The 26133-nt window shown below is 39.4% G+C and overlaps 1 protein-coding gene across 1 annotated transcript in view; it reads right to left on the bottom strand.

The window, feature by feature from the left end:
• ERO1B (endoplasmic reticulum oxidoreductase 1 beta) overlaps nt 1–26133 on the bottom strand; it is a 44978-nt gene that overhangs the window by 4404 nt on the left and 14441 nt on the right. Inside the window, exons 4-15 of the mRNA XM_045861044.1 lie at nt 22224–22265; nt 20233–20315; nt 18750–18823; nt 13667–13787; nt 13509–13555; nt 10973–10984; nt 8940–8966; nt 6164–6256; nt 5789–6035; nt 4927–4996; nt 2671–2757; nt 1597–1730 (exon numbers count right to left, since the gene is read on the bottom strand). Of these exons, the coding sequence (XP_045717000.1) occupies nt 1597–1730; nt 2671–2757; nt 4927–4996; nt 5789–6035; nt 6164–6256; nt 8940–8966; nt 10973–10984; nt 13509–13555; nt 13667–13787; nt 18750–18823; nt 20233–20315; nt 22224–22265 (1037 nt within the window). The remainder of the gene's footprint in view (nt 1–1596; nt 1731–2670; nt 2758–4926; nt 4997–5788; nt 6036–6163; nt 6257–8939; nt 8967–10972; nt 10985–13508; nt 13556–13666; nt 13788–18749; nt 18824–20232; nt 20316–22223; nt 22266–26133) is intronic.

Below are 26133 nucleotides of genomic sequence, written 5' to 3'. Positions count from 1 at the left end.
CGTCAGTAGAGCCAAAATTTATTATTTAAATGGTATGATTAATTGGGTAGAACATAGAATGAAGTTAACGGACCCCATTAATTATTAAAAACTGTAACATTCATTAAGGGAGAAGTAGGAAATGTATAGAATCTGTATGAAGGAACCAATACAGCTCAACTGAATGTAAAAGGAGAATGGCTAACCACTCTTTGTTTTTCCCTGGGGAGGAAAAGATGAAATTAGGCTGTACCCTTCTGTGTGCCCTGCCCACCCTCTGTGTCATCACCCCTAAGAGAAGACAGGTTTCTCCTATCTCATCTCGTTGGAAAAAAAAGAAGGGCACTAACCACCCAATGGTGTTTGTGAATCACCCTCACCACCAACCACACTGCCACGGGATTTAGGCAGCACCTTGGAGTTTAAGAGGTGCCGTCATATATAACCACCTTGTATCTTCAGGGGAACTCTGTGAGGCAGGTTTGCATCTGCCTCACTGCAGAATCAGCAGAGCGCAGACAGAGGAAAGTGATTTGTGGGCGCTCACACTCTGAAGCACAAGGTGCAGCCGGGTCCAGGGGGGGTCGACGCCCTCTAGAGAACAGCGCCCTCTAGAGAACAACAGAGGTAAGACCGGGCTGTCCAGAAGAACTAGAGCAGGAAGGCGAGAAATTCTAGGAAGTTAACGTTTGTGTCTTTCTCAATTTAATTTGGACTTCAAGTGTTTAAGTTGTTAAAAAATCTTTTTCATTTAAATTGCATTTTAAATTAATTTTCTCCTGTTTTATCTTACTACAGGCCTCATAAGTGGGTGGACTGAATTTTTCATGAAATGCCAATTACAGATGGACATCCTATGTCTATCTTATTCGAAACCTCTGCTTACACAATCATCTTCAAATACAGGGAGGCAACAAGTGAAATCTTTGCTATTAAGACAGGGAATGAGCAACTAATTTATTTTTAATTTAACTGCCTCTTTTTAAGTTAAAAATGCATTTTTAAGGAAATATAAGAGGTAATCTCTGCATCACTTGGTTCTCTATTTACTAAAAAATTCTTCCTTACGTTGACTTTTTTCATTTTTTCCCAGGGCAACTTAGTATTATTTTCCTCTAATTCTGTTCCTTCTGTTCTGTATTACTCAGTTGGTAGTGCATATATCTCTACAGGCAAATCCAAACTATTTTTGAAACCATCTGTGGTATAAACAGAAAGTAAACTACATATCTGTATACAGAAAAAGTGGGGTAAGAATAAGCGGAAGAAAAATGCCCCCTCAGTTTCAGAAATAAGAGCAGTTGAAAGGTGTCACCTCTCTTTCCCCCGGCACCCCTCCCCCAAGCTCTCCAACAGCTACTGTTCTTGAACAAGGGATGTCCGAGACGGTCACCTAAGGACATAGTATCAGGGGAGAATTTCTTCCCCACACAACTGAAAGGCAAACTGGGAAACAGTGGCACACACAGAAGTGCTGTGAGCTGTAGAGAAACTGGCTTTGAGTACAGTCATAATAATATTTGATAAAAATGTTCTCTTTGTCTGCAAAACAAACTACCTCAGCAGAGAGCACCTTGCAGTTGGCTGAAAGCAGCAGAGAAACCAGGCCCACCTTACCTCCCAAAGGCATTTAAAAGAGCAACTATTTCCTGACGAGTGAGTTGGAAGCCTTTCGACGGGCTGTTCTCTGGAAGCTTTTGGATTTCTTTTTCGGAGAATAGTATCTTCAGGGCGGTTCCTAAACCCTGAGTCTGAAGAAAAGAGCGATAAACTTACGATCAGAATCACACCATGACCACTGGGAAGGCTGACAGGAATATTCGGTTATGGGGATGAGAGTCGGGAAATGCATACGAACTGAACTTCACATGTTATTAATAAACTATGCGAAATGCAGTTTCTGCTTCCTCACGGACCATGCACATGGTAAATTTATCTCGGCTGAATGGTTTATCCATATCGTACTATTCCAAATTACTAAAACACCTCTTCTTACCTAGAAAATATGATGATAGGATTACAATGTTCAATGTGTAATCCTGAAAGCATCCTTTACAGCCCCTAGCAACTCAAAACTTATTACTAGTGATACCAACACTTAATAATTTCTCAATTATTAGCACTAGAGGAAAAATATCTGATTTCTGTGTAGCCTCCATTGCAATAATTCTGTCTCTTGATTTTCTGACTTGTCTTCATTAAAAAAAACATAAAACATCAATCTTTTTTATATAAAATGTATAGGGAACATTATACTGATATATAAAGCTTGGCAGAACTTTCCTATTTTGTGACTAGGTAGCCTTTTGATCATTGAAACAAATTCAGTGACTGAAATTTCATAATTACGTCTTTTCATGTAATTATACTTTACCTTTCATATAGGTATATGAAATACCTATATAACATACTCTATTTATAACCACCAACTTCAGAAATGAATTTGAGATTATATCAATAGAAACAGATGCACTAACCCAAAATCATTAACATAGAGTAACAGGAAAAACACCCTTACACATACACATATAAGCCTCAGAGTTTAATATTAATTTTTTCATCAATAACATAGAAAAATCACACTTCAGATCTCTAATTTAGTGAACAATGAGGGCCTTTAATAAAAAGTTTCGGCTCCTCAGTGGGAAGATGTAAGGTGAGTAAGAGCTTCACACAGAAGACGACACACACCTGTAATTTCCCCCACAGCCTGCACTTGTCACATCCAACGCAGTCCATTATACGGGAGATGTTCTTGAAGTGTAACCGGAATTCCTCCTAATGTGCAGAAAATATTTGTGTTCTAATCACACATTTAAAATGAACTGCCTGTGTCTGAATTATAGGAAGTAAAAGTTTTGAAGTTTTAGTGAATGAGTTGTTTTTCAACAGTGGAGAAGAAAGCTGTTTGAAGCTGTACAGCATAAAACATGAATGAAAATCTAGAAAATCCATTCCACATATTAATTCAACAAACTTGACTGAGGGGCAACTCTATGCAAAGCACCAACATGAAAGTAAGTAATACCCAGTTTTTACTTTTCAGGACTTCACAGCTGCCTCCACTTAGTATGTGCGTACAAGCAGCAGTAAATAGCTTCATTTACTTTTGATGCGTTGCTTTGTGTGAGTCTAAATCAGAAAGCTTGCCCTAGAACAATGCTGATCCCCACCTCTCTCCCTAGTACCACACTGCTTGTAACGGTGCCCCACCAGCACCCAGCACGGGTGATCACAGGCTGAATGCAGGTGGTGGCGGTGGTGGCGGTGGGGGGCAGAGTCTCTCAGCCCCAGATCCACTAGGGCAGCCCCTCAGGGAAGGGCCCTGGGGTTGTGCCACACAGGAAGGCTCCTGCTTGGGGGCACCTGTACATGTTCCTGTGACTAAGGGCAGGCTCACGGTACCTGAGGGCAACATTAGTTAAGAGAAAGTCTCCTTATCTTTTTCACGTGGCAAATTTGGAAATAAAAATCATTTTACTGTACCGAGGTGAACATTTTGTTGCATGAAGCTGGACATGCATAGCCTGAAAACTCTGGCTACCACAAGCCCTGAGGAACCAGTACCCTGGCCAAACCAGGACAATATAAGCAGAACACAAAAACTCCTTTGCTCTCCAGCCTCATGCAATTCATGTTTTTTGGAGCAGATGGAAAAATAAACTTAAGTTCTGCTATACACATCTTTAGAAAACAGCAAACAAAACTTCCAGCATTTTGTAGCTGACAGCTAGCATATGTACCTCAGTGCTTTATCAGCCTCACCTTCCTCATCTATAAAAAGATCCATAATTATGGCGGTCATGTCATTTACACAAGGATGTTGTGAAGGTCAAAAGTATAATATTTATATAAATACTTAGAAAATAGGAAGCATTACAAAAATTAATTAACCACTTTAGATTAAAAAATAAATTATCATATTAAATGCCAAAATAGCAATGTACCTCTAAAACAACCATGAAACAAAACAGCCTTCCAAAACTAAAATACTGTGTGGCCAAATTATTTCACTTCAGAAATACCAAGAAACTCTTACCAATGGAGCCTACTCAATGCTAACGTATTAGTTCATGCAGTATATTACATCTAAAATATTTTGGGGACAAATGTGTTTCAGAATTTTTCAGATTTCAGAAACAGTGCATTCACTATTTATTAAGAAACACTTCTCCAGACTATGTGGCAACACCCCGTAACCAGATACATGGAAGCTTGTGTAAGAATATTTATAAACATCTAAGAATATTTACAAAGCAGAATTTTTTTGAAAAGACTATAAATATTATTACATCAATTCAAGTTAGGTTTTGCTAACTAATTTACACCAAAAACAAGAAACATGATCAGTTTTTGGAGCCTTCTTGATTTTGGAATTGCATAAAAAGGCTGTGGAGCTGTACTAGAGGACTATTTGCCAGCCAATTTTAAGTACTTTCATTACATTTTAAGGGTACAATGTATTCCTCATGCACTTACTGTAAGCAAAGGAAAACTAAGACCTCCTCACATGAAGCTTTATAATGTTCCTAAAATACACTTTCCTTCTTACATCTCAGGTTACAGGAAACCTTTGCCTTTTAGGTTAGTCCACAAGGACAAAAACCTAAGAGTTTCGTAAATGATTAACATTCCATAAAAGAAACTTTAGAAAAATATACTACTTATTGCCTTCAAGGTGGATTAAACACAATGTGATTTTAAAGTAAGAAGACTCTCGGAACACAGCCCTCGGAGACGTTTACAAAGGCGCCACATTCATTGGTCACAGCGGTGGCTGAGGGCCCGCCCAGCCAAGCAGTTGGTCAAAGGGGCTGTTTGCACCATTCACAGGGAACCCAATCAGACCAGCTCCAACAAGGAAAACTGGGGAGGGACAGTGCAGGCTAACAGGGTTTAAACACAGCCAGTAAACTCCCCCACACCCTGCCCCCCAGTCATTTTTACCTTCAATGACTTGGCCCCCTTTTTGTCACCTGCAAACATGGACTTCTCGTCAAAGTGCATGGGAAAGGACCTGACGGGAGGACAACATTGTTAAGTTGTAGACAAAACTCAAGTGCTGTGTATTAGCGCTCTGGTAGAATTTTTCAGCCCTACAAACATTTAAATTCGTAAGTTACTCATATGTAAGGTTTAGTAACAGCAAAGTGACAAACAGTTCACATATAAACCATTCAATAACAGACTAAAGCAAGATAAAGACAGCTTTATAATGTACAAGCTTGCAATGTTTTAAGAAAGTATATGAAAAATAATCTAAAAAATAACTAAAAACAATTTATATGAAAAATGTACATCACTTAATATTTTAAAGCACCTTTTAAAATGTAATGCATAGTTTACATCAAGCACTTCTAAATCCAACATTCCTCCATGCTCATTTTAACAGCAGTGACCTCAAGCTTTAGACCCAGCATCTTTTAAGGGTCATATTGTAGAAGGCAAGGCTAATGATGTTCCCTCAGAGAGCTATAGACACGGTCACACATGATGCCATCTGAACTTGAATAGCAACCGGAAGACTATGAGATTGGCAGAAAGAGCATTACAGTGGCATTAAGCTTAAAGTTGTATTTTAAAGTAAAGCCCATTCTCAAGTGTGGAACTGCAATGCTGGATTACAGATGATTTTCAGTGAACATTTTTAGGGAAAAACCTGGAAGACTGTGGTTTTGTCGACCACTCCCTTCTCCCTTCTAACTCTCCCTCTTCTAGGAACTGCGAGAAGCCAGCTGCTGGTTGCGTTCCAGGCGCTGCCTCCTTCACACCCGAGTGGGGAGTTTCAGCGCACCGCCTGGATCCTTACTTTGTGTCCTGGAAGATGCTCAGGAGGAGGGACTTTGTGTCAGCATCGTCCTCCACGTTTCCGGTGTAAAGATCGACAATCGAGCGCTCAAAATACGGGGCCACCTTTGACAAAGCTCGCAGCTCAATTAAGTATAAGAAGTACAGATTCTTTAACCTTCTTGGCCCTTCCCCCTTGGTTTCCACAGGGTCAAAACGGCGTTTAAATTCTTTGATGTTAGGTCCCCAGCTAGGTTTACCCCAGGTTTCTAAAGAGAAAGAGAAGTACATGATATACTTTAATAGACAGGATTTTTTTCTCTATAGAAAATAGATATCCCCCCCTCCAATTTTCACACTAATAGAGGGCAAAGTCTCCATGTAAAAATCTGATTACCTTCCAAAAGATAATTTGCACAGAGATGTAAATTGATACTAGCGTGAAGTCCCGATATAAGCTTATAGAAGACTCTTTTCTCCAGACACAAACCTATTCAGAAAAATATTGAAAAAGATATCACATCCATTTAGATAACAGAAATGTTAAAGATTGCATACACAGGCTTATTTTTAAAGTTAAGATTCAAGGATATTATGAATAAATCAAAGAATATTATGAAAAAACTGGATCAAGATTCCCTCACTAGGCGAGAATATAAGCTTCTGACTTCCAAACAGAGTGGACCGAATGATAACTGGACACAGAAGGAGACAGAAAGTGTGGGCTCCCGGAGGTTCAAACACTCTGGATGCACTTGGCAGGTCCCATGTTACCCAGAAGGCAACAGCACAGATTTTTCATGGTTTAGGTTAAACTAAAGCAAATGTAATGATCAAGTCCTGTGTGGCTTAACAATAGCTTGAGATCTCATTCCCTAATTCAGAATTTTGCTAAAATATTCCCATTGTCATGGATGGAGACCAAAATGTAGAAATTAAAATCTGTTTTATAGCTTCCTCCTAAAAGTATAAGGCCAGTTTGGAATGTTTACAGTAACAAGGGATACTATCTGACTTAATTTGGTAAGATATTAGGTAGTAACTTCTCCTCCAGTAAAACCTCTAAATCTCTGTCATCAGAGAGCAAAATGATCCGATTTGATCTGCGTCCACCTTCTTCTCCTCCCCTGTACGCAGCACCGACTTGTGTCCAGGAAAAGGTCTACAGTCTAGAGAAGGGAGAACAGGCAAAGCCAAGCCTGTGAAGATGCTGAGGCCCCAAAACGAGACTGTGAAGCCCGGGAGGCAATTCTAATCGGCAAAGCCCACAGAGGCCCTTACTGAGCGGGAATGGGGGACAGGTGAGGAAGGAGGAGTGGAAATGTCCTTCCATAAACACGAAAATCAGGCAACTTCAAGCAAAACGGTAACAGTACCGGGTCCTCCAGCCGGACACACGACACACTTCGGCAGCTCTGGCTGGACAGCTTCTCCCACTTGCAGGCTGCTGGGCCCAAGCAGCCGCTTCAGAGTCCCATGTTTATGCAAAAACGCAAATTCTTCACAATACAGAGAACTCACTACCCTGCTTTGAAAGTGGTTCTCCTTTTTTTTGGATTTAATTTCATTCAAATTCATTTTCCGCAACTGGATTGACTAGAGGACGCTGATTTTTCCTTTCATAAAAGGGCAAGGTTTTCTGTGTAATTGGGCACATGGACACACAGTGATCCCTCACCTTTCATGGGAGTTATGTTCCAGAGACCCCCATGATAGGTGAAAACCCACAAAGTAGCAGCATTATATTTATTTTATTATTTATATATATTTTAAGGCTTTATAAACCCTTCTCACACTCCTATAAACCTTTCTCACTCTCATCTTAACCTTTCCCACACTCTTATAAACACTTCATATGCTCTTAAACACTTTCTACACTCTTAAACCTGCATAATTTTAACAACATATAAAATTCTATACATTCGTTCCTCACTATATCTCGGTTCACTTATTGTGGCTTCACTGTATTGCGGGTTTCCTTACAGTGAAGCCGCAATAAGTGAACCGCAATATAGCGAGGGACGACTGTGCAGTGCCTGGTGGCTTTCGAAGGAAGATTACAGGCTGGACCCACACTCACAGCTGGATGGCTATGGCTGCTTTTGTTCCCCAGACCAGGGAGCTGAACCTCAGAAAACGTGAGCCAGTTGCCTGGAAACAGGAGACCTTTCCACAGGGGCTCCCGTCATCAGATCCGACAAGAGCAGTTGGTACAGTACACCCCAGAATCCAATACTGCCCATAGATGTCATTCTCCTTCATTATCAATATTCAGAATCTCTGACCACCTCTTACTACCTAAATGTTACTTTTGCACAATTTGTATCTTTAGAATAAAACGAATTAGACAGAGCTAAGCATCTTCTCCCACATAAGCATTTATCAATACAATTCCTAGCACAGTACCTACGCATTAATAATAGTTACCTTAACAATGGCCAATATGTGTACATAGTTCATAAAGACAAAGGTAGAACAGAATTAACTACTTAGTGTAACTCTGTAGAGTTCCTGCCAGGTTGTGGCTATAAAATATCAATTTTCCTATATCATTCAACTTACTTATTTTTATTATATTTTAACTTTTGGTTTTATAAATTAACGGTAATTTGATTAAATTTTTTAAAAGCATCACATATCTAATTGTTAAAATCCTAGAATGTTTCAGCTTTCTATTAATAACATCTTACGTTTCTAATATTTTCAGTATTAGAAAGTATACTAGTACAAAAGTGTATGGTATATTGGGACCTATACCACTTATCCTCTAATTAGACAAGTTTAGACCATATTAACATGTGTAAAAAACATGCTTAAAACCTTATGAATTCAACTTTGCCCTTTGTATGTAAAAAGTCCCACTTGAAATGCTGGGTCTGCGTGGTGGCTATTAGATGTGGCCGGGAAGGCGGCAGGGGGGTTGGGGGTGGCGGCAACCCTGGGAGCCGGCGACACTGTCTGCTCTGTGTCTTTCCATAATGCTGACTTTTGGCCTCAACATTTTCAAATAACTGCATCCCAAAATATAATAACCTAAAGCATGTCATTTTCTTTCAAACACTGTCAAAATTAGTTGTCGAGGCAATGACTCCTAAAACTTACAAAAATATGTTCAATAACTCAAGACGTTTCTTACAAGAATCTAATACATTTAAAATGTAGACATAGTTTACCTTCTAGCCAGGTGTAGAATGATTCTCCTTAAAAAAAAACAAAACACACATACATACAGAACCAGGTTAAAATATTTAAATAGTCATTTATATATTAGAATAAATTACCTATAAATATTTTTATGACAGATTAAGGAATATCTCTAGAAATGTCCATAGTTTCGTGTGAAAACAAAGCCCAAAAGTAACTGAAGTATTAGAAGAATGTTCTTATAAATGATATTTTGACTAGGAAAATTTTTTTAGAAAATAGTCAAAATGTTATATAAATCTTATTCACTAGAAGGCTTAAACATCCATAAGTATGGGGGGAGAGTTTAACAATCTTAAATTTGCTTTTGATGATAACTATAGCACTCTTAAAATTTCAGAAAAAAACAACAGTGAATTATAATTAATACAAAGATCTAATTGTTATTCCATTTTTTCCTGATCCAGTAAAGCTAGGTATATTTCATCAATTATCTAAGACTACTAACTTTCAAGGGACAATTTTTAAATCCCTTCATTTTTAAGATGATTACTCAGCAAAGCTCACAACTAGAACACGGAGGGCCCCAGCTGACCTGAGCACTGACGCTAAGATAATGGTTTCTGGACCAACACTGTTGCTCCAAGAAATGAGGTGACAGTCAATAAGATGAAAAGAGTTAATGCACTTCCTAGGTTACTGACACTTATTTTGTTTGATTTTAACTGAGAAAAGCAAAGCATGGCAAGAAAACCCAGCACACAGATGAGCTGAGTAGGAATCCAGGGGGTAAATTTGATGAGGGGGAATGACTGTGCCTCCTGAGAGTCCACTGCAAAACTCCAGCATCTTCCTACAGAGGCATTCGTTCAACAGCCGTTTGTTTACTAAGGATCGTTCATCATCATCATCATCTCCCTTTTCTATTCAAAAAACCCTAACAGCTAACGTTCCTATTGGCTCCCAAGACTCTCAATAATCTGGCTTCTACTCATCTGTCTAATTTACCCCTATATAAAGTCTTCCCTACTGCTCACAGGGTGTCTGCCCAAACATGCTTGACTTTTCCCTTCTCAGCTCCTAGGTCCATGCTGTTTCTCCAAATAGCACATCCTATCCACTTCTGGGACCTCAGCTTTCCCAGATCACTCCAGTGAAATACGATTTTGCCACCTCTACAGAGCTATATTATGGACTATTTGTGCTATGTATGTGTAGTACTTCTTTTCAAAAAAATTTACTGATTTTTAGAGAGAGAGAGAGAGAGACAGAGAGAGAGACAGAGAGAGAGAGAGAGGAGGGGAGGGAGAGGGGCAGAGGGAAAGGGAGAGAGAGAGGAGCATTGATTTGTTGTTCCACTTATTTATGCATTCATTGTTGATTCTTATATGTGCCCTGACTGGGGATCTAACTTGCAACCTTAGTACTTCTTTATCATCGTTTATAGAGCTGATCCTTTTTGCTATATATTGTCAACTCCTAGAGGGAAGGCATCACTTTTTATACATCTTTCTATCCTGCACATCATCACAATGAACAACATACCCTCAAACATAGATTTAAAATAATTATTCATTTGAAGTAAGTATTTAGGCAATTTGGAGGCAACTTATGACCAACAGTCATTTAGTTAACCTTGAGTAACCCACAGCTAATAAATTAGTATAAATTAGTATTATTCATCAGAGTAAATATTATAATAACTGAGACTGTAAATTTCAAAGTCAATAATAAATAAGTCACAAGACATATTATTTGGTCAGACTATCCTAATTTCTGTTCCTTCAGAGCATATCTAAGTAGATTATAACAACCAGGAAGTGGAGAGGTTGGCATGTGATCATGGTTCCCATTCTAAACACTAAAGGAAAATGATCTATATATTTTTTAATATAGGGTAAATTTCTAGTACTAAAACTACTCAATTTTTGTCACTATTTATTGGTAGGTATTTTCCAAAAAAATAAGATAAACACTTTCTTTTGAATCAGGGGAAAAACCAAACTTTGATCATTAAAAACATTTCCTCTACTTGAAACAAAAACACAAGAGTTCAACTCACCATCATCTTCTCCTGAAAGAGAAAACAATAGAGGAGATTTTAGAGAATGTCTTACACAGTTCAGCTTCCAATCCCGTTAACTTTAACGTGGGGCTAAAACTTCCTGTGTGCTCAACCACTCCTTACACCGGAAACCCTGGTCCAAGTGCAGCTGCCCCGCAAGTGAGACTTCTTAGCAAGGGTACAGCCCAAAAAGTATAAGACTTTCACTTTTCACACAGTAAATAACATCAGAAAGCAACTACAAATAATCACAAAGACCACTGGTGTCAACCACTGACTAACAAATATACAGGAGGTCACCCATGTCACCATCACGTGCAGGACACACTCTCTCGGACACTATCCTTTCCCCACTGGGACGCTCTGTCCTTTCAATTACTGCTCCCAGGCATACACACACCTTGACAAAAGTTCTTCCCAAACTGTAATCAGTGAAACCCCACTGCCTCTCATTTTTATCAAAAAAAAAAAAAAAAGGCTCTGTTGTTCACAAGCTGTTGGAAAGCCAGCTGTAGAAGCCTAGCCTAGCGGTTGTGGCTCAGGAAGAGTTCACAATGGGAGAGCTGTGGTCCACAGTCAGCAGCTCCCATGGAGACAGCGCTGTGCACAGACAGCACAGCAAGGGCCACTTCCTCACTCCAGGGAGCCCGCCTCCTCCCTTACCTAGCCTCGTCTCCCTCCTTCATCTGGGACAACATGGACCAACCCTGAGGGCATTATACTAAGTGAAACAAGTCAGACAGAGAAAGACAAATATACCATGATTTCAGATACGTGCAGAATCTAAAAACAAAAGAAAACCAAAAACCAAACTCTCAGATACAAAGAACAGATGGGTGGCTGCCAAAGGTGGGGGAGTGGGTGGGTGAAATGGGTGAAGAGGGTCAAAGGCACAAACTTCAGTTATAAAATAAGTATGTCCCGGGCACATAACGTATAGCAAGGTGACCACAGGTGATAAGATTGTGCTACACCTTGGAAAGTTGCTAAGACAGTAGACTTCAAAAGTCCTCCTCTCAGAAATACAGATTTCTAACTGTGTGGAGCTGGATGGTGACTAGACTCGCCGTGGTGATCACGTCACAGTAGAAACAAGCAGCAAACCGCCGTGCTGTGCACCTGACACTAACGTAGTTATACGTTGGCTATACCTCAACTAAAGAAATTTCAAAAGTTCCGATCCCCCCAAAAAAGTAAGTGACCACAGGAAAACTGTCCGGGAGTGTTCCAAGCTGTCCTGTAGAACAGATTGTGGAGGCAGGGTGGGGCTGGGGGAGCATTCCCTTTTTAGTTTATGTAACTTTTGCATTGTTCTAAGTTTTGTAAATCTCATGTAGTAAAAAACATTTAAGTTGAAAAGAGAAAAGTTCTGAAGTAGAAGAGGCAGAGGGCGAGAAGCCAGGCGCACCCCCTCCCTGACCGGGCGCCCCCTGCAGGCAGCGTGAGGACAAACTGGGGACCAGGGCCGGCACACTGTGGTGCAGGGAGTGTCCAGGGGCAGTCCACTCGCTCAGCCTTCCTGCATCGCCTTGGCTCTCAGAAATGCCTGAAGACACAAACCCAGACCAGGAAGTTCAAGTTCCTACCACCCTGGTCTGCAGGAAACATCGGAAGGGCAAGGCAGTTACAGGGCTGCTCCCAGGGTTGGCTTGAGGAAAGACTGAGAATGTACCCCCAGTTTTATACTGAGTAAGCCCCAACTGTCTACAGCTATGCTGTCCCACAGAAATACATGCCAGCCACACATGCAGTTTTAAATTTTTTCTAGTAAAAAATTTCCAATTAAAATATTTCCTAATACCACACTGCAAACAGCAGGTGGTACATGTGCCCTACAACACTAGAGTTTAAGCAGCCCTACCAAAACAATCAAATTCTGTTTAATGAAGATATGTCTTACATTGCTTCTGTGTTTAAGTTTAAATAAACTAAAATTAAGTAGACTGCAAAATTTAATTTCATGTGCTCAGCAGCCCGACGTGGCAAGCGGCTGCCTTCTCAGATCGTGCAGGTTGCAGGCAACCTAACGTCCCGAAACTGGAGCCTTGCCCGAGACCTAGACAACCAGAACCTGCACCTGACAAGCTTCCCCGGGGACTGGCACGCACACGAAGTTTGCGAAGCACGCATCAGCCCTTGGTTCTCAAACCTGGCTGCATACTGGAATCACCTGGAGTGTACAAGAATACCAACGCCTGGGTCTAACCCAGAAATTCGGGCTCAGCTGGCACGGGATAGGGCCTGCGCCTCCAGGTTTCTACGAGCTCCCTGGGAAACTGCTGGTACATGGATCAGCCACAGGGTAGAACTAATTTTACATGAAGCTCCTGGTTTAGCGCCTGGTGCATCTCAGGTGCTCCTAAAAACACGTAGTACTCTTGAGACTTAACTAAGAGCATTTAACATACTTTTCAACATTCAAATTAAATGACATATAAAATAGCTCAAACCTTTCTCAAATTAAGTTTAGTTATAATAAAGACATTTTGTAAACAATCTCTAAAAGCATAAAAATGTATTTTAAAAAACCCACCTCGGCTGGGTGCCAGGGGATTTAAAGGACGATAAACTGATCGAGGCCTGAAAAAAAAGAACCACCACAAAACTCAAACATGAAACAAATTGAGTTTGTTCTGTAATTTTCCCCAACAGACACGAGCATGCTCCTTCCTCCCCCGCCCCACTGGTTACTTGAAACAGTTCTCTTCATAGATGCTGTTCCACACGCGCCACGCAGACGGCCCTTTGTAGCCGGTGTAGCGCTCCGGGTTCAGCAGCAGGTCCACGTACTGGGCGGCTGGAGACCTCTCATCTAAACAAGAGACAAGTCATAAACCACCCCTGTTTCACAATTTGTCTCAACTTTAGCACCACGAAGCAAACAGGACTACCAGAAGGTTAAAGAAATGCTACACTTCACAAGTAATCTCCAACTTAATCGGCAGAGTGGTGAGCGCACTTGTGACTGTACTTGACCCAGGATTCAGGATTCATAGTGACTTGGACTTGAAAGAGGAAAAACCGCCCCTCCCTCTCCTCTGGACAGGGGTGCTCTGAAGACGGGCAGGGCCCTCACCCTGTTGGAGGCGTTCACTGTGTCTGCGCTTTGACCACCAGGATTGAGAAGACCTAGCAGAATCACCACCTGTTTTAGTATTTTATTTGATTTCTTCCCCATATGTACACCTATCTAAGCACAAGTTTGGAAACACTTATTTGTTAGCATATATTGTACTGAAAATAGAGATCCTGTGATTCTACCTTTGACCTATGAAGTGAATGGTTTGGTAACTGTGATTCAAATTCGATCATTCCTGGACTTACACAATGGTCTAGTTTTTAAAAACATCATTAATTTATTTTTACCAATGTTAACATATTGAAGTGCTTGCTTCTCTTCTCAAATCAATACAGGAGGCACAATTTCAAGGACTTGTTAAGACATTTAAAATTAAATGACCATTTCCCTTTGTGTCAAAACCTAAATGAGCAGTTACTAGATCTCCACTATTTGGACAACATTTCAACAGAGATCACTGAGGGACACGAAAGATAAAGAAAAGTGGTCCTGATTATTGAGGCTCACAATCTAGGCAGACAGGAAAACACACGCTTCATGCCCATGGAAAAATTATAACAATTCAACCGGACTCACAAATGTATGCTCACAACGCACATAAGCTGAAGCGCTACACGTGTAGGCACTGATGTGTTCCTTCACCTATGTCCTTCCTACTTCTCGGACTCACGACATTAAATCAACAGTATGCAGACACCAGGATTAAAATAGTGGTCAAATATGGTCATTAAAATATGATCCCTCTTCTTTTCATTACCTGATAAGTGTACCTTCCTGTCGGTCAACATGCACTGGCCACTCAGTGACCACAGACTGAGATTACCCACAACCACAGGGGGAAATAGCACCTGACCCATGCTTTCCAAACACTACCTGGCACTTACATGATACAGAAAGAGCACAAAGATAATTAAAACTATTCATTCCTCAGTGAGCTGTGTCAAACTTAGAGTCAATGGAACCCTGATTTTTTTAGAATATTGGCTCTATTTCTAGTCTGAACATTGCACAGATATTCTACTTTACAAGGCAATGAAAACTGTTAATTTATAGATGGATGAACAGAAACTGCCTAAGGTCATAAACTGACTCAAGACCTAAACCAAATAATATAATTTTTAAGTCTTAATTTAAAAATAAAGATTCAAATTAAAAAGTTAATAATAAAAGTATGGCTTTTATATATGATAAAATTCCAACAAAAGTTTAACAGTTCACTAGCTTTTGTTATACATTTTTAATTTCTTTGAGCTCTTTTTTGTGTAAATTCACTTGCAAAATTAATTCAATCATGTACATAAGCTGTACAAATATTATTAAACACACACACACACCTTTACTGACAGAAGTGTGTAGGTACACACGTACAAGGAATGTGTGTGTGCGTGTAAGCCCGTATCTTTGTAGGGTCACCTATGAATGAGCAGACTGGTCTGGTATCAACCTCTTTGTCCAACAAAAGCAACTAAACAACCAGATTCAGATATTAAAGTATAAAGATTTAAAATATATTTTAAAAGAGCAGAGGATCACATCAGCAAAATCAATTACATCAATTTTAATTACCTTCTTAAGTAAAACTTACTTTCTCAATGTTCTTAACATGAGCACCCCTTACTTCAACCAAAACTTGTTGAATAATTTTTAGTGCTTTTTCAAACCATGAGGAAAGTGGGTTTTGTGAACCAGTGGGAGAGGTCAGCCAACCGCGGCCCAGGGAGCGAGTCTGGTCTGCGGTGCAGGTTTGTAAAGGAGGGTTTACGGGAGGATGAATCATGCCATCTGCTCGGGGCTGCTTTCACAGGGTCACAGCTGAGTTGAACAGCTGCAACACGGACCATATGGTCCCCAAGCCTGACACACTTACTATTTGTCCATTTACAGAAGAGAAGTTTTCGGATCCCTGACCTATGCTGACAGGACCTCACCACACCCGGAGGGAGGACGGGGTGTGGGAGAAAGCCCCCTGTAAACACACCGGGCTGGTGCCCATCCTTACCCCCAGGCCACCCGGGACATGACTGTAGCTCATTTGTTCTGAACTTTAACCTGTTCCCATCAGTTCAGCTGCATCAATCATTCCGCCAGTTCTCTTTGGACTCCGACTACATCCTCCTCCTCCCGAAGGGTTTTCTCTTGTCTCCCTTGGCCAAGCTGTTCTATTTGCCATGCTAATAACCATTCCTCAATACTCAAAGAACTTCCACTGAATCAAAATATGTAATTCTGGGAATTCATCAATATGAACTATGTTTCTCCTCCTTCTCAAGTACACCTTCTTTCCCCAGCTGGATTTTCTTCTCATTGCCCTAATTTAATGTCAGTGTTAGGAGGCTACGCTACATTTTCCAGGATGCTACACACTCCTTCCCGCCTCCTAAACCACATCTCTTTGAAAACAGTGGCAGTGCAGGCCAGTGCAGTGTGCAGGCGTTCCGCTTCTGGACACGGGTCAGAGACGGTGGGATACAGACTCAGGGCTGAGAGTACGACCCTCCACCGCCAGCCCCACCCCTGCCGGAACACCATTGGCTCAGGAGAGCCTACAGTTTGTGAAATGCCCACATAGTTTTGATGCACAGCCTGATTTAAAAACTACTGTGTTAAACAATATTGCTAATTTATTAATAAACATGTTTTAAGGGAACATATAAAAGTAAAAAAAATCTATCACACTCTGTAGGTTATCTATGAGCCAACTACTTAATTCAGCAAATGTCCTGCCACTGTCCTAGGCACGGGGCATACCGTAGTGAGCCGAAGAGGCTGGGCCCCTGCCCCCCACTGGCACCTAGTCGTGCTGGAGCAGAAAGAGGCGGACAGATAAACTAGGTACGTGCCAGGCACTCCCAGATAGTTCTCTGGGTGAGCAGGCCGCACTGCAAAGGGGCGGACAGCGGCAGGGGTTGCTGCTTTGTATAGGGAGCGGCAGCAGGCTTTGGTGGGATGACATTTGAGCGGAAACCTGAGGCAAAGGAAGGAGCAAGCCATGCATAAAGACAATAACAACAGAAAAATGGAGAGGGGTAGGGGCAGCAGCTTACCTAGAACTGCTAAATTATTTAAAAACCTACTACTTGATCTGGGGGGATCAGCTTCCTTTCGAACAGCAACAGATCAACAAAACAGCAGAGAGCTGGGCTGTATGGGTGTGTTCCAACAAATGGGGGTGAGTTCCTGAGAATTCTGTTTTAATCCAATGATTTCAGAGACCTGAGACAACCACGGAATGACTCCAAACCGCTCTGAGAGTATCTTTTAAAACCGTAGGTCTACATCATGGTGACAAACACACACTACCACTCAGAGGAAGAGTGGTAATCCAGTTAGTAGTGGGCTTTTATGTTTAGGAACTACAAAAATATACAAATTACTAATTATTATATAACAAGCTAATGCTAAAAAATTAGTTAACACTATTTATATTGATGACAGGTAATGAGCACATCACTTAATCATAGCAGCTGATGCCTGGATAGTATTTTTATTAAATACCTATAGGAGAAATATATATTCACATTTACTATAAGGAAAACATATATTGGCCATAATATTCTTTTATTGGAAAACCTGTTAAATAAGCACTATTAAAATTTTTTCATTTTAATCAAAGAAGAGGTAAAATGAAAAGTTGGGCAGAAGTGACTATACGTGTTAAACACTCGAATATAATCAGAACGAGAACCAAAGGGCAAAGAAAGAGTCAGCAGTGGTGTGTGTACCTGACCCAGGCACAATGGCTTGCTTTGCCAATTCTAAATATCATTACAGGGGTATTTTATTGATTGTGCATAATTATATGCAGATAACCCAAAGAAACTCCACTGATTTCTTAAAAATTTCCTTGCGGAACCTTGTAAACCGTGGTAATGACACTGCATCCCTCAGTGCCTACTCCCCTCTCCAGACAACTACTGCAGCAGCTCGCTGTGCACTGTCCCGCTGCAGCCCGGACTGGCGGTGTAATTGCACACGAGTCTTTAGAAGCCTCGAGAATGCAGTATGACCACTCTAGATGCTCTGGAATTCAGGAGCACAACTGCTCTCTGTACCAGCTATGCGTGCTTGAACTCCAAATTCTTTTACCCCACCAAAAATATAACAATGCTAAGGTAAAGGTAGAGACAGAAGCCCAATAAGTAATTTAAGCCTACTTAACACAATTCTTGGGACTATTCTCCTACAGATAAAAAAGTTCTGAGTCACCTTCAGCTAAGAAGAGGGGTCGTGACTGCTGAGCAGCACCCTGCCTTTGCACCATGCCAGGGGACTCTTGGGAAGAGGGCTGTGGGGAGGTAGGTCCGTCTTCCCCAACACTGGAAGGTGTGGACATGTCTACAATCATGTGCGCAGATCTGTAGCGGAGTGGCTTGACTGGAAGGCTACAGGAGATGGACTTTACAATGGAAAGAATACAGGCTTTGGACTCAGTCAGATCTGGGGGGAAATCCTGCCTCGGCCTCCTGCTCCTGGGTGATCTCGGGCAAGTTACTTAGTCTTTCTGAGACTCAGTTTCCTCAGACATGAAATCATACACATGCATGAGGTAGCTGTAGAGATCGGAAGTAATATACTTAAGGCATCAGCATGCGGCAACCGCGGTGTTTAAAGCTCTGTTGATATTTTAATTGATTTCAATGTCTTATAAAAGGGTAAAAGTAGAAATAATTTAATTATGATAGTTTATTTTATTACCATCAAGTTCACAAAAGTGATCCTGTGAGTCATCGTATCTTGCCCAGTCAATGAAAGCTTCTTTGCTTTGATTACTATGGGAAGAAGGAATAAAGAGGAAAATGATTAAGTCTAGAGTTGCAAATTTTAACAATGTATTCTAGTGTAATTAAAAATAGATAACCTGTGGTCACTTCTTTATTAATTACATGGTGTCACAAATTCACTTAATGGTTACATGAAGGGATGATGAAAACAAGTTATGGGTATATGAAAAACACAGATATTAACTTCCATTGATAGTTTCCTTTTAGTGTACATCAATACAACGTTATCACGGACGTTCAAGGTAGCACAGTTTGTAGAAGCAAAAAATTTGAGACAACCTAAACATCTGTCAGTAGGGGAATAGATAAGTAAAATGTAGTATATCTATATCAGGAAAACTATTCATCGGTTAAAAGAATGAGACAAATCTCTGTTTTAACATGGACAGACCTAGAAAGCAAAGTGTGCAGTGTAAAAAGAAAGTTGCAGAACATTAAATACAGTATTATATCATTTACATAAAGGAAGAGTAAAATCATATGCACAAAACTATACCCATATGTAATAAAGACAAAAACATGGCCTGGATATACATTACATTCACGACAGTCGTGACCTCTGAGAAAGAAGGAAAGAGAACAGGATTGAGGAATAGAACATGGGGATTTAAATTTTATCTTTGACGTTCCTCTTTTCTTAAAAAAAAAACATTGCAAGAGGTAGAAAATGTTAACATTTATTCATTTGGAATGGAGAATATATGGGTATTTATTATCCTTTCTCTTTTTCTAAATTGAATTTTTTTCAATAAATAAGATAAATAAAACTGCTAACTCAAAATAAGTTTATAACAATTATAGTACCAAAATACATATCTAAACAAACAGGGAGATGAAAAAGAATTTCTGTAGTATTCCATTCCCCACTCGCTGATATGTTCAGTCATTTTATACTGCATAATCTGAGACCATTTACAAATTATTAATGTTGGCCTTCAAAGGCAGGTTTGTCCTTAGAGCAAATAAGGAAAACTCAAATAAGGAGGGTATTAGGACCTTCGCAAGTATGTGCAACAGTGAAAACTACATGAGTACTGTTATGTTAACTAACTTTCATTCAGAATGTAACAGATAAATCGAATTACTGTTTATAAAAGACTTAGAGATTCAAGTTCCTTTTCCTGTAATAATCAGAAAGAACAGACCCATACACCCTGCAAAAGCTGAGCGATCTTCTACGTTTTCACTTTTTAATAGAGGCACTACTGATGATTTAGAAATTTCAGAACGAATCAGACAACAAGAGGAAGCACAGCTCTCATGGCGTGCAGCATAAAGAATAGCTTCTTCCTCTGAAAAATTCATTGAAACTTTAATGTTTTAAAATCACAAGAAAAACAGGGAGATTTCTGATATAAACAACAGAATTTTTAAAATATTACTAAAACAAAACTTACCTTAATGTGCTGTTAATTGCCCCCAGCTTGTTAGCTTGCTCACAGTCTTCCAGTTCCCTGGTGCTGTTGGCCACTTTCAAGTACTGAAAGGAAGTTCACAACAAACAAGTCTGAGTAGTAGTCACTACCTTCCTTTTTATTTCAGGCTCAACTGGCAGGACAGGCAGTCTGTCAGTGATAATATACACGAAATATAGACACATCCTGTTATTAACAAATATAAGAAACACGAATGAAGTGAATCACAGACTTCTACCTAATAAATAAGCAGATTATGATTAAAACCATAATCAGCATGCTGCTGCTGATGTAAACTCAACCCTCTTGGGAATGTCATTTGACAACATTTATCAAGAGCTGTAAAAATGCATAAACCCTTGAACCAGCAGCCCCACTATGGAAACCAAATCCAGAGTAACATTTAAAAACAGAAACAAAATAATGAGCAACCACTTTCGAAAGTTCTCTGGTAGCAGCTTGTGAGGCGGAGGTAGGCATACCCCATGACCCCGCAGCCTTATTTCTGCTTCTGCACCCAGAGGAACTTACACGTGTGCACAGAGAGACAGAAGACAAAGACGCTGGGGCCTCACTGCTTGGGAGAGCAACGCCAAAGGCGGCTGAAATGCCCACTGATACGGGACACGGTATAGTCATACAATCGAATACTACACAACTGTCAGAATTAACTAAATCGACATATATCAACAGAGACAAAACCTCAAAAGCATAATATGCAGTAAATATACACACCGAAAAAACGTTTTAACCAGAATACATACAAAACTATAGTATTTAAATTTTTAAAAAATTTCACAGAAAAGATCTACATATACTATGGATGCTTATACAATAACGTATAAAAATAGGAAGTATATCACAGCATATACATCGACTTCAGAAAAATGTCTCACGTTGGGGAGGGAGGACACAGAATGGGGTTGGGAAGGAGTCCAGAAGGGACTGCAACTGTCTTTATACTGTTTGTTTGTTTACTTGAGACCCGAAACAAGAACAAATAAAAGGGAGCGAATGCGAAGGAGAGACCGTCCGGGGAGAGAGCAATACGGTTGTCCCTCGCTCTATCGCGGTTCACTGATTGCAGCCTCACTGTATCGCGGGTTTTTTAAAACAGTAAGTGAACCGCAATATAGCGAGGGACGACTGTATACTTCACTGGTGAGTACCTATGCAGAATTTTATATGTTGTTAAAATTACCTAGGTTTAAGAGTGTAGAAAGTGTTTAAGAGCATATGAAGTGCTTATAAGAGTGTGGGAAAGGTTTATAGGAGTGTGGGAAGGGTTTATAAAGCCTTAAAATATATGTAAATAATAAAATAAATATAACGCTGCTACTTTGTGGACCTTCACCTATCGCGGGGTCTCTGGAACGTAATTCCCGCGACAGGTGAGGAGTCACTGCAGTGGAGAATCGCTGATGCCTCACATACAGAAGCAGAGAGGGAGGGTATGAGGACCTTCCCATGTATGTGTGATAGCGAAAACTACATGTGTACTATGATCTAAAAACACGGGAATGACACAGTAAATTACAGCATATTCAGAAGAGGAAAGGGGTAAACTATAGTTTAAAAAAATAGTTTAATTCCACTTAAAAGTAGTAGGCTCAAATATCTTGATAATTATTTACTCTGTACAACATAATCCTGAATGTGACAGACTGACCAGCTGAAACAGAAGACTAAAAACACGCACACAATAAAACACCTGTTGGGGAGGCCATCTGACTTTGTAGTAACACTTTGTAGTTCTTTTAGAGTTCCAAAAACAGGACTGAAGCTATGTAATTTTAATAGCAGGAATATACAAGTCCATGCTTGCTGCAAAAATTAGGAGTTAGGGAGTTTCGGATAAAATGTGGCCGTTCCCAATCACCATGTTACCACTCCCTTCTGCAACCCCTGGCAAGCAGTAAACAGTAAGCTTCACCACACAAAGCAGAAATACTCAGGGAAGAAAAGTGACTCACCTTATTAGCACTCCCAGCTTTAATTCCAACAGGAATTTTACTCTTAAAAGAACAACAACAAAAAAATTTTAAGCAATCTTCATTTTTTGAGACTTCTTCACAAATTAGAATGCTATTTGCTCTAATACAAAGGCTATTTTATTCCATGAGGAGAACATGTATATTCATTCACATTCTGTAATCATATCACCTCTTTGAGGTAAAAGGTAAAGAGTTACACCAATTTAGACCTGTAAATCACAGGACAGAAAATTAAATGACATATATAAAACCACAGCATCAAAATCAGCTCTAATTTAAACTCTCAATGCAGTATTTAATAGTTTATATAATTTTAGTTTTATAAAATGACTAAATCACTTTTTCCATAAACTTCCTTACCACAGAAACAGAAGCTTTAAAAACTTCAAGATTATTTGAAATATGCTCAATTCACTTTTAATTTTTGCTCTAAATTGACATTTAAAGTTTAGGCAATTTTGGATTAATGTAAGCAGCAAGAGTAAGTTCTGTGGCCCTTATGATTGACCTAGGGTCTACCACAGAAGAACTGCATGTAAGTTCAACTTTTTTCCCTCCGAAGTCAATAATTCATTTTAGACTTAAATCTATGAATTATTACACTTGGTTTATCAAACACAATTTTAAACAAAAATCATATCTGAAAGCAGACAATCACAGGTTGATCCTCTGATCAGCCCAGGGGACTGATTTTTGATGTTTGAATTTATGAGTTATCAAATTAATAGCAAATTAACATGAGAAGAATTTTTCATGTTTCATAAATTTTAACAAAATATTCAGAATAAATATTTTCCTGTCAAGCTGAAGAATATAAATAATAATTATTATTATGATAAAAGATTCTTTCCTAATCAATAAAAAAGACCATATACATGATAAAAATGTTACCTGCTGCTGGCATTTTACCATTTCAGTGTTTCCTACCAGTGCCTCCAACAGAGGGCAGGAGAGAGAAAGCTACGAAACTCAGGTCAAATCCAGCAGGCACAGTTTAAGACCCGGAACTTAAATAGGGAATAAATACTAGCCAAAGTACCCTCTGACCACTGTACGGTACTATGGTATGATAAAGTCAAAATCTTCAGCAGCTTTTTAAAAGGTTTGATGCTAAATGCAATAATTTGCCTGAAACAAATCCTAACATAAGCCATCTGGAAATATGGGGGTAGGCACCATAGATGAGCATCATGAATAATATAAAAATCACAAAAAAGAATGAAAAGTAATTAGAAATATGAAGTTAATAACTAAAACCAAGCATGAAGCAACCCCGTCTGTTGCCACTAACGCAAGCAATATGTAGCAGTCTGAGAATTATAAAATGAAGCGACCATCACAATTAGACTTCAGATTTAGAATGCAAAATTGCACTCTATATCATGACAAGTTTGAGTTCTGTATGAAATGCCTACTAAACTTCCCCCCAAAGACAGAGAAATACAAATATTGTCACATCACTTAAAACAACCAACAAAAAGGGACAGATTTTATCTTTGGGGAAAAAAGGACAGGAATGGGATTGGAAAGGGAATAGACAGGAATTTTTAAATGCATATAAATGTTGTATTTCTTGTGTCCAGGATTCATATATAAATACACATTTTCATTTATTCTTAGTAGAAACTTAAGACTAAAGAGGGTAATCCACCATAGACAATAAATATTTTAATGTAAAACAATTTAGAAATACATTCTGTACACAGCCAAGTAACTCTTGCAATTCAGTAATAAAAAGGTAACTCAATTTAAAAATGAGCAAAAGTTTAAGAGACATTTCTCCAAAGAAAATATACAAATGGCCAGTAAGTACCTGAACAGATGCTTAACGTTACTGGCCATCAGGGAAATGCAAATCAACACCAAATGTGATACCATCCACAAGGATGGCCAAAATAAAATAGACAGGAGATAACAACGGCTGACAAGTGTGCACAGAAACTGGAGCTATTGTACATTGCTGGCGGGAATGTAAAATGATGCAGCTACGTTGGAGGCAGCCTGGCAGCTCCTCGAACAGTTCAAGTTACAATATGATCCAGCAATTCTGCTCCAAGGTGTACACTCAAGAGAACTGAAAATATGTGTCCACACAAAAACTTGTACCTCAACGTTCACAGCAGCATTATTCCCAGTAGCCAAACAGTGGAAACAACCCAAATGCCCATCAAAAGATGAACAAACAAGACGGGGTGTATCCATACAATGGAATCTCATTCTGCAATAGGAAGGTTGTTCTGTACACGCTACAGTGTGGAGGAACCTTGAAAATGTTATGCTAAGTGAAAGGAGCCAGCCACAAAGGGCCACATATTGTATGATTTTATCGACACGAAACACCCGTAATGAGCTAGAGACAGAAAGTGGATCCATGCTTTCCAGCAGGGAGAGGGAGAGGGGAATGGTGAGTGGCTGCCAATAAGCTGGGGTTTCTTTTCGGGGTGGTAACAACATTTATAAATGGTGATGGTTATGCAATTCTGTGACTGTTCTAAAAGCCACTGAACTGTACATTTTAGAAAGAGTGAATTTTATGATATATGAGTTATGTCTCAATAAAGCAGTTATAAAAAACAATAAAACATTAAATAAAATAATAATTCAAGTTCATACTGAAACAAACAAACAAACAAACAAATAAATAAAAGGCCAGAAAAATCTCTTGCTTATGGTAGAATACCAACTGGTAAGTGTGGAAGAAGTGGAATAAGAAAATCACTATTTGGCAAACACCACATAAATAATTGTTTCAGGCAGGAATCATCAATGAATGCTAAAACTATAATGGTAAATGTACGATGAAAAGCAGGAAATGTTCATAGGCTCCAAGACTTTTCTTACTGGACACTGAAGAAATCTGGCAAACACCGCCTTAGCCCAGTGATTCTGAAGGTGACATATCATATGACTCCTAACATGACACGTGGAGAAGGACACATCGTCACGTCTATGGCATGCCCGCTGAAAGTGTGTGGCCTGGGTCCAATAATTAGAAAAGCCCAGAAAAGCCCAAAATAAGGGGCGTTTTACCAAACAACTGGTGTCCTAGGAAGGAGGGAGGGGGGAGGGAAAAGCCAAGCCACTGAGAGATGGAGCGCTCCGGAGGGACTGTTTCCAGGTCAGAAGGAAGCTAGAGACACGCGGCATCCAAATGCTACACGTCTTTAGGATCAGGAACTTTTTTCCCTATAAGGCACATTATTAAGTCAGTTGGCGATATATGATTAAGGTCTACAGATTAGAAATCAGTGTTCTATTAACATTAATTTCCTGATTTTGTTAATTATGCTGTGATTAGGTAAGAGAATAATAATCTTGTTTTTAAGGACATATACACTGAAATATTTAGGGATAAAGGATCATGTTGGTAACTTATACCTAAGTGGTTCAGAATATAATGTTACTAAATATGTACATGTAGAGAGAATAATAAAGCAAATGTGATTAACATTTAGGGAATCTGGATAAAAGGTATATGGATATTGTTTGTACCATTCTTGCAAATTTTCTCTAGGTTTGCAATCATTTCAAACTAAAAACTTAAAAAACATAGTTTATTCTTAAAGGGAAATGAAAATAATATATTTTTGAAAATTTTCCTATTAGGAAGGACATTGGTTCAGATGGGTTTTCATATTTTTAAGGACAACACACTAGGCTAGCTGGTTAGGTAAGAAAAGCAAAGAGTAATATGAAAATATAGCTAGTAACTAATTACTGGTGAAAAAGACTATAATTAACTATGCTAGATGTCAAAAAACAAAACCTAAAATGTAAACATTCTACTACTAATAAATGTAGCTTTTTTATCCCATTGTAAGAAGACCAATCGGAGACCTAATTCCAAGCCTGAAATTTCCCCACTTTAAGCACTTAATTCCCACTCTGA

Source organism: Phyllostomus hastatus, unplaced genomic scaffold (assembly GCF_019186645.2).
Source record: "Phyllostomus hastatus isolate PE091 unplaced genomic scaffold, TTU_PhHast_1.1 phas_contig_148, whole genome shotgun sequence".
In the NCBI taxonomy this organism is placed as follows: Eukaryota; Metazoa; Chordata; class Mammalia; order Chiroptera; family Phyllostomidae; genus Phyllostomus; species Phyllostomus hastatus.
This window is presented reverse-complemented; position numbering and strand designations above follow the sequence as displayed.